General features: G+C 39.5%; 1 protein-coding gene across 5 annotated transcripts in view; it reads left to right on the top strand.

Moving 5' to 3' along the window:
- Window positions 1–9,967, top strand: part of ncoa2 (nuclear receptor coactivator 2) — a 128,665-nt gene that overhangs the window by 94,328 nt on the left and 24,370 nt on the right. For all 5 annotated transcript variants that reach the window (XM_051097755.1, XM_051097757.1, XM_051097756.1 and 2 more), the window contains exon 11: window positions 1–906. This exon is cut by the window's left edge and continues 343 nt beyond it. In XM_051097755.1, coding sequence (XP_050953712.1) covers window positions 1–906 — 906 coding nt within the window. The remainder of the gene's footprint in view (window positions 907–9,967) is intronic.

The following is a 9,967-nucleotide window of genomic DNA, read 5'->3' as shown; positions in this document are numbered from 1 at the left end:
CCCGGAGTGGCAGGATCTCCACGCTTGCCCCCGCCGCAGTTCTCCCCAGCAGGCAGCTTACATTCACCTGCGAGCATGTGCACTAGCAGTACAGGTGGCAATGGGGGAGCAGGCGGTAATCATGGTTACACAAGCAGTTCCCTTAACGCCCTCCAGGCACTTAGTGAGTGCCACGGAGTGAGCCACAGCCAGTCGCTGGGCTCGCCCGACAGGAAGTTGGGGTCACCAGCCGGCGTCAATCTTCACATGCTGAACAAAATGGGAGCCTCTGAGTCATTCGGAGAGCAGAACCAATCAGAGCAGGGTAATGGCGGGCAGGACGATGAGCCGAGAGACGAAAAGGGCAACCTCGGCCAGTTTAACAACCCGGATGCCAATGATCCCCAGAACCGGCTACGTGACAACAAAGGCCATACTAAACTCCTGCAGCTCCTCACTACTAAAACTGAGCCTATCGAGTCCACCTCACCCCCTCCAATGGGTGGTGGAGAGCCCGGGTGTAAGGACCCCACTGGCGGCCCAGGTAATGGTGGCATGGGCGGTCAAGCCGGAGGCGGGTCACATGCTACCTCCTTGAAGGAGAAGCACAAGATCCTTCACAGACTTCTCCAGAATAGCTCATCACCCGTCGACCTGGCCAAACTCACCGCCGAGGCCACGGGGAAAGAGCTGTGTCAGGATTCTGCAGGTGGGGTGGCCGGTGTGGCCGAATTAGCCATTAAACAAGAGCCCGTCAGCCCCAAGAAGAAGGACAACGCCCTGCTGCGCTACCTACTGGATAAAGATGATAATGTACTCAAGGATAAAGGCATCAAAATGGAACCTGGAGAAATAAAGGTGGAGGGCAGTAAGATGCAGGGAATTAAGACAGAGAAAACAGATGGCGGCTACGACCGTGTGGATCCGGTAAGTGATGTCGCCAAACTGGATATACCAAGAAATATTTAATACAAGTTAAGCTTCATATTACCACAGAAAAACATTTTGACACATACCTCATTGGTACAATATGTCTGTTTTAGGGTTTTGTGCTTCCCTTTATTTAAATGGGAGCAAATAATAGCCTGTTTTCTTTCGTTTTTTGTTTGTTTTTGTTTTAAAAAGGGAGCAAATAATAGCCTATTTTGTTTCATGTTTTTTTTGTTTGTTTGTTTGTTTTGAAAAGGGATCAAGTAATAGCCTGTTTCATTTTGTTTTGTTTTGTTTTTTTTGAAAAGGGAGCAAATAATAGCCTATTTTGTTTTATATTTTTTTGTTTGTTTTTTGTTTTGAAAAGGGAGCAAGTAATAGCCTCATTTTGTTTGTTTTGTTTTGTTTTGTTTTTTTTAAAGGGAGAAAATTATAGCCTGTTTTGTTTGTTTCATTTTGTTTGTTTTGTTTTGTTTTGTTTTGTTTTAAAAAGGTAGCAAATAATAGCCTGTTTCATTTTGTTTGTTTCATTTTGTTTGTTTTGTTTTGTTTTGTTTTAAAAGGTAGAAAATAATAGCCTGTTTCATTTAGTTTAGTTTAGTTTTTGTTTTAAAAAGGAAGCAAATAATAGACTGTTTTGTTTTTTTGTTTTGCTTTAAAAAGGGAGAAACTAATAGCCTGTTTCATTTTGTTTGCTTTGTTTTGTTTTTATTTTGCTTTGTTTTAAAAGAGAAATAATATTCCCTTTGTTTTGTTTGTTTGTTTGTTGGTTTAGTTGTTATAAAAAGGAACAAGAGGAGTTTGTTTGTTTGTTTGTTTGTTTGTTTGTTCTTGTTTTAAAAAGGGAGCAAATAATAGCCTGGTTTGTTTAGTTTGGTTTTTGTTGTCTTAAAAAGGGAGCAAACAGAGTTCTGTCGTTTCGTTTCGTTTCGTTTCGTTTCATTTCGTTTCGTTTTGTGTGAGATTGGACATGACCTAATATTTTTTTATATGATTATTTATTATTATCATCACTATTGTCATGTTTGTTTTTATTATCATTATTAATTTGGAGGGTTCACCACTCTGTATGAATATAAGTTCTAGTTTATACTGTATATGCTTTCTTAAAATTGTAACGGCATTGTTACAAATGTTTTCTGTGGTAACTGATAGCATGCTGTCAATAGTGCTTAACTGAACAGAAAGTACTGAGAGTTTCTATGCAAAACACCACCTGAATAGCTTCTGCTGGTTTTGAATTCGATTTTTTTAATGTTGAATTGTGATGTCACTATGATGAAACGCAGGAAAGATTCTTCATTAGTGGGTGTTGGTAATGATTGTTTTGGTTAGTTATGAGAAGTATTGCAAGTTTGAAAGGTTGTCAGCCAGTGTTGTGAATTCTCACTCAGAAATAACTGATATGACAGCTGATACCAACACATTCAAACGATCTTATCGCCTTCTCTTCAGTTTGTTGCTGTATTGTTAGAGTGCATGCATCCTTTCCTTCCCTCTCTGTATCTCTTTTTGTATTTCTCTCTATTTGGGTGTGAAAGTAGAGCAAACAACAGATTTATAAACCGGCCAATGAAGCCCCAGATCGAGGCAGTATGGTAACAGCAGGGATATAAATGACTCAGCCAGCTGGAGAGAGAGAAAGAGCGAGCGAGAGAGAAAGGGAAAGTGAGAGCCCTGTCACAGGAAGTCGATTCTGTGGGAAACTGGCAGGACTTTCTCAGAAGCAGCTCTGTGACATTTGAAAAAAGGCGTCTCGGTGGTGCTCAGTGCATCTCATCTGGCACAGCGGTTGGCACATGCCCTACAGAGCTGGCACCGGGCACCAATCAAGCCTGGCACGCCGGCGGTAAAGTTAGGGAAGCGTCTGGGGCCAGGCAACAGAATAGAGAGATTATCCTGTATGTGTGTGTTTGTGCTCATTGGGCCTCCCGGGCCTCTTTTAAAAGCTGTTGATTGAGCCACAAATTGAGTCATAGTTGTCAAATCAAAGCAGCGGTCTCGGGAAGCTGCTGCTGTTAGCCTGTTAGCACAATGACCTCACCGCCCCTCGGTTACCAGGAAAAGACCCAGAGTTCCGCTAGTGAGGAACCTCTGACCTCACGGTCTCCACGACAGCGCCATTGAGAACATGAAGTACAGTGATTTACAGAGCAGGGAGGCCACAGCAGGACAGGAAGAGCGATAGAAGAGATGCTCGAGCACAGACACGGAAGAAAAAAAACGGAAGACTAAAGGAAAAAACTGAATTAGTGAGGATGCGGGAGAGAGGAGGATGAAATGTGGCGGGAGTGGAGAGGGAGGATCGATCCCTAGTGAGTTGCCTACCTACACAGCACTGGTTTTGGACAAAATCTAAAGCATGTACATTGCCGTTTAAAAGGTGGGGCCAAACTAATTTTTTTTTAATGTATATGAAAGAAGTCTCTACAATAGTGCAAAAACATCTTCAGAAAAATCCTCCAGGTCCTGCAGATTCTTTAGTTTTCCAGCATCTTTTGCATATTTGAACTCTTTCCACCAGTGACTGTATGTTTTTGAGATCCATCTTTTCACACTGAGGACAATTGAGGAGCTCAAACACAACTATTAAAAAAGGTTCAAACATTTACTGACGCTCCAGAATGAAATGCAATGCATTAAAGGAGAAGTCCACTTCCAGAACAACAATCCACAAATAATTTACTCACCCCCTTGTCATCCAAGATGTTCATGTCTTTCTGTCTTCAGTCGTGAAGAAATTATGGTTTTTGAGGAAAACATTTTAGGATTTAATGTGTATGTAGTTTAAATGCAGCTTCAAAGGGCTCTAAATGATCTCAGCCGAGGAGGAAGTGTTTTTAAAGAAAAAAACGACCGAGGTACAACAATGTCCTCCTCTCAAGTTTTAGGAGAAAATAAGATGGAGTTTTTCACCATACTCAGTACACAGACAATGAACTTGCACGTGATTCGTAGTAGTGATGGGAAGTTCGGATCATTTTACCGACTCGGACCTTTGAGTCTCGTTCAGCTAAATGAACGAATCTTATTTCGTTCATTTTAGCAAAATATAATTACAATTTAACACATCTACTGCTTACACAAACGTTGATCACACTACAAACAAGACAAAACTATAATGCTATAAGAAACAGAAAAGATTAATTCATTGTTTACCTGGGTCTTTAGTCTATGATTAGCTCACCTCACCTCTTATCTGACAAGTTTTCGTTGTTCGTTCATCACGTGACAGCCCCATAACATGAACGAACGCCTCGAAAAACCCGAAGACTCGAAACAGGTGAATTAATTCCAGTGCAGAACCTAATAGGATGTTGCGCATGTGTGACTGAACGAATCACTCACCGAGACGACTCGTTCTTCCCGAGTCACATTAAAGATTCGTTCAAAATGAAAGAATTTTTAAGTTCAAAATCGGGGCACCAGTGAAGTCCATTATATGGAGAAAAATCCTGAAATGTTTTCCTCAAAAACCATAATTTCTTTACGACTGAAGACAGAGACACATGAACATCTTGGATGACAAGGGGGTGAGTAAATTATTTGTAAATTGTTGTTCTGGAAGTGGACTTCTCCTTTAAGAGCCGGGGGGTGAAAACTTTTTGAATTTGAAGATCAAAGTAAATTGTACTTAATTTGTCTTCTGAGAAACATGCAAGTGTCTTCTGTTGCTTCTGAAGGGCAGTACTAAATGAAAAAAAAAATTATATTTCAACAAAATTTTGGACATCATGCTGTTCAGTTTTGTGAAAAGATGGATCTCAAAACCATACAGTCACTGCTGGAAAGGGTTCAAATATGCAAAGATGCCGGAAAACTGAAGAATCTGCTGGATTCTTCTGAAGAACAGTGCTCAGTTTAACTGTTCAGAACAAACAAGGGACTCATGAACAACTATCACAAAACAAAACAAAAAGTTGTAGATCATCCAGGTAACCACACACAGTATTAAGAATCAAGGGTTCCCAAACTTTTGAAGGGGGTTGTTTTAGTAATTCCAGCTATTTTTTGGTCTTGTGGACTGTATGTGACAATCTTTTATTTAAAATATCATACTCAGGACAGTGCTAAATTAAAAAATAACATGCATTTTGTATGATCTCTCTTATTTTGCTAAAATTACATTTTTACAGATTTTGCAAGGGTTTCCCAAACTTTCGCATAAAACTGTAGTAGTATGGTAGTGTCATATTTAAAAGGGATAGTTCACCTAAAAAATAAAATTCCGAGGGTTACTCACCCTCACGTCTTTCCAAACTCGTAAGACGTTTATCTTCAGAACACAAATTAAAATATTTTTGATGAAAGCTTTCCGAGAGCGTTCTGGCCCTGCATAAGCAGCAACGCAACTGGCACGTTCAAGGCCCAGAAAGGTAGTAAGGACATTGTTAAAATAGTCCATGTGACATCAGTGCTTCAACCGTAATTTTACGAAGCTAAGAGAATTTATTCTTTTATTTACTTAAAGTCATTAGCTTAGCAACATGCTGGCACCAGACGCAATTGTAATCAACTTAAAGCTTTCAAATCTCTTGTGAGTAATGAGGTTCTTCGACTGATAGCATGCTATCCAATGTAGCCGCCTATGTAGATAATGAGGTCGCTCACTAGGGTTTGGAGCAGAACCACACATCTCTCATTCCTCCTGCGATGATACGAGCACCAAGCTGGTGTGATAGAGCTAAGCTGAGAATGAAGAGAAGCAGGGATCTGTATGAAAGGTCATGATGCCAGAGAGCAAGACTCAAGGAGTCTTTAGTGACACTGTGCTTCTGAGCATGTGGAGCACGTCCATTCCTGACTTTCACCAACGTCGTTCAGTGTTGAAGGTTATTTTCACAGTTGGCTTGCAATTAAAGGCTTTCGATGGCTCCGGACAGGGTGGCTTTCAATAATGCAGTTTTTATGGCAGACGGTAGAAATGACCCAGATGCACACATTGTTGTCACCCAGGCAGCTGTGGTGGCTTCAGTCACTCTGTTCACTGATGTATCAATCCCTTTTTCTCTCTCTCTCTCTCTCTCTCTCTCTCTCTCTCTCTCTCTCTCTCTCTCTCGCTCACCCTATTGATCATTCAATCTCTCACAGTCTCTTTTACATCCTGTATGTCCTAGTTTGCATCTCTCTAGCTCTGTTTCAAAAAGGCTGCGTAGCTAAACAGCATTTTACAGCATCATAAGCAGAGTTAAGATGCAAACACTGTTCTAAAAGGTAGGCAGCGACATTAAGATGTCTTATAAGACAGCTTGTTTTGGCCAGATTTGCATCTCATGCATACTTCATGGAGAAGGCAGTCCCATAATGCATTGCAATGAACTCAGAGAAAGGCTGTGTTCGAAATGGAACACACAGTGTGCAAGCTATTGTATGATACATACAGTTGAGGTCAAACGTTTACATACACCTTGTGGGATCTGCAAAATGTTAATTATTTTACCAAAATAAGAGCGATCATACAAAATGCATGTATGTTTTTCATTTAGTACTGACTTGAATAAGATATTTCACATAAAATTTTACATATAGTCCACAAGAGAAAGTTCAAAAGTTTACATACACTTGATTTTTAATACTGTATTGTTACCTTAATGATTCACAGCTGTTTTTTTTGTTTAGTGATAGTTGTTCATGAGTCCCTTGTTTGTCCTGAACAGTTAAACTGTGCACTGTTCTTCTGAAAAATCCTTCAGGTCCCACAAATTCTTTGTTTTTTCAGCATTTTTGTGTATTTGAACCCTTTCCAGCAATGACTATGATTTGAGATCCATCTTTTCACACTGAGGTCAACTGAGGGACTCATATGCAACTATTACAGAGGGTTCAAACACTCACAGATGCTTCAGATGGAAAAACTTTGCATGAAGAGCCGGGGGGTGAAAACTTATGAACAGAATGGAGATGTGTACATTTGTCCTGTTTTGCCTAAATATCATATGTTTTTAATTTAGTACTGCCCTTTAGAAGCTACAGATACTTGCATGTTTTCCAGAAGACAAAAGAAGCTAAATTTACCCTGATCTTCAACATCAAATTCAAAAGTTTTCACCCCCCGGCTCTTAATGCATTGTGTTTCCTTCTAAAGCATCAGTGAGCGTTTGAACCTTCTGTAATAGTTGCATGAGTCCCTCAGTTGTCCTCAGTGTGAAAAGATGAACCTCAAAATCATACAGTCAATGTTGGAAAGGGTTCAAATACACAAAAATGCTGAAAAATGAAATAATTTGAATAAGCAGACAGCTAAGCAACTTGGAACATCACTAGGTTGTTATGCGCTCTGCATACTCATACAGAGAGGGATTTTAGCGTTTCTATTTGTGGCGGTGCTGGTTTGTCTTTCCCTGAGTGTGTTTCTATAGATGTGCTTTGTATGTTTGTTACAGTCTGATGCGTTTGCGGAGGTGCATCAGTGTGTCTCTGTAGCAGGAAGTGTGACTCAGGATAGGGTGTCACTCCTCTGCCCTTCCCAACCCCTCACAGAGCTCTAATCGGCACCCTGACACCATTCCTCGGTTGCATGCACACACACATAAACGTGCGGTGCAGACAGCTGTCCCAACCCTGACACTGTCGCCTCATTGGTGGTTTCTCTGTGTACCAATTAACCTTGTAACCTCTCCTACCCCCTCGGTCCTGCTCCTGTCTACACGACTAACTGCTCTCTGTCCCATCAAACCAGCAATGATATCTTATTTCATACTTAGACTAACGGTTGAAATTTGGCATTCATAGCATATCCTTAGGGCTCTTCATCAGGGGGTCCACAACCACAGGGATCCTCTGCAGTGCTGTATAGCAGGAGTTATTGTGGTATCTTAATATTTTTCAGAAATTTTGTTGTGTACAAACTGTATTATATGAACTATTTTGTATGAAAAATGTAATATACAAGGTTACAACAGTGTGGATAAGTTGTGCTCCTTAATTAAAAAAAAAAAAATGAAAACACTGCCTTTCAAAAGTTTGGGATCAGTAAGATTTTTAATATTTTTAAAGAAGTCTTTTCTACTTATTAAGGTTGCATTTACTGGTTAAAAATACAGAAAAAACAGTAATATTGTGAAATATTATTGCGATTTAAAAGAGTGGTTTTATATTTTATTATACTTTAAAATCAAATTTATTCTTGTGTTGCAAAGCTGAATTTTCAGCATCATTACTCCAGTCTTCGGTGTCACATTATTTTTCAGAAATCATTTTAATATGCTGATTTATTATTATGTTAGAAACAGTTGTGCTGGTTAATTTGTTGTTGTTTTTTGGAACCCCTGATACATTTTCAGGGTTCTGTAATGAATAAAACATTAAAAAGAGCAGCGTTTTATTTAAAATAGTTTCATTCAAAGTTTGCCTCAGTAAATGTTTTCTTTTTTTTTCCTTGTTTAAAAGAAATTTCTTTTATTCAGCAAGAATGTGTTAAATTAATAAAAAAATGGTAAAGACTTACATTGTTATTTTTTTTTTTTTAAATAAATGCTGTTTTTTTGTTCATCAAAGAATGTTGAAAAAATTATCACAAGTTCCAAAAAATTATTAAACGGCACATTGATAATAAATAAGCATATTAGAATGATTTCTGAAGGATCATGTGACTCTGAAGACCAGAGTAATGGCTGTTGAAAATTCAATTTTGCATCACAGAAATAAATTATATTTTAAAGTATATCATAATAGAAAACTGTTATTTTAAACTGCAATAATATTTCATAATATTTTCTTTTTTTCTGTATTTTTGTTCAAATGAATAGAACCTTGATGAGCATAAGAGACTTCTTTTAAAAGTCTTACTGATCCCAAACTTTTGAACAGCAGTGTTTATATTGAGCTATATATTTTTTCTTCACATAAACTTTTAAAGTGAACTGCAACAAGTGATTTAAAATGTTTGAAAACTGAATTTAAAAAAGAACTAAATTACCACCAGTCACAGAACCTCTAAACATACACTTTCCCTTATCCATTCACATCCAATTCAACTTAAAATCACGATGTTACCAGTAAAAGTCATTTATCAACTGCCCACGTCCAAAACAACCATCCAAAAGTGTAAATTATAGCGGAATATGTCAGATAGTTTTCCTGTAAGTGCTCTGGTAGCTGATGAGAAACACAGCACTCATAGATCTCCACGCAGGGAGCTTTTCCACTATTGGCTCAACATCACACTGACGTCAGCGCTCCCACTGGCGAGAAAGTGATCCATGAAGGTGCAGCTCAGCGCGATATAAAGAATCCATGCTAATGCACAGGCACCTTCCTGTCTGGACTGAGTGAGCGCGCACAGATAATACACAGGAGAGAGACCAGGGAGTGATAATTGGAAAGAGGAGGAGAGAAAGGCTGAAACAAGCAGCCTGCGAGATGCATGGACAGTGAATAATCAGCAGCAGGTTTGATTCAAGAGGGCAGCCAGGGACAGGTGGTGCTCACACAAGTGTGTGCGCATGTACTGTATGTATCAGATGAGAGAGAAAGAGAGAGAGAGAGAGAGATTGGGAAAAGAGCTTCCTAGCGCTACACAAGGAGAGTGACCTCATTAAGCAGTTCCTCCTCTCCGCTCACATCCTGTTTGTGCAGCGCTTTTCCTCCACACTGCACACTGAGTCGCAAATCAATGGCAGGAGAGGCCGACGGCTTCGTTAGGCTGCAGACATGCAGCATGAAGGCAAACTTTCAACCCACAGAATAATATACAGCATGTGATCTTTGACCTTTGACCTCAACTACCCACCACAACAACCTCTAAACACGCAAACACGCACATGAACTCTCATCCACTGCCACACTGTCTTGAAATGAAACTAGATGTCTCAAGACATCGAAAGCATAGATAGATAAGCATGCAAAATGAATGGTAGATAAGTAGATCAATCTGTATTATTCTGCTCTGGTTGCAATAGAGATGTCGCATGTGCTGCCCCCTTGTGGCGGCTCGAAAACTGTAATGCTTGTTTATTAAAAGTTCCAGAACTGGCCTTTTCCAAAGATCTATATATTAACCAGCGTGAATGTTTGTGTCTTCAAATGTAGAGTGATTGTGTACAGGACACTTGATTTA

This window comes from Labeo rohita, chromosome 24 (genome assembly GCF_022985175.1).
Source record: "Labeo rohita strain BAU-BD-2019 chromosome 24, IGBB_LRoh.1.0, whole genome shotgun sequence".
NCBI lineage: Eukaryota > Metazoa > Chordata > Actinopteri > Cypriniformes > Cyprinidae > Labeo > Labeo rohita.
This window is presented reverse-complemented; position numbering and strand designations above follow the sequence as displayed.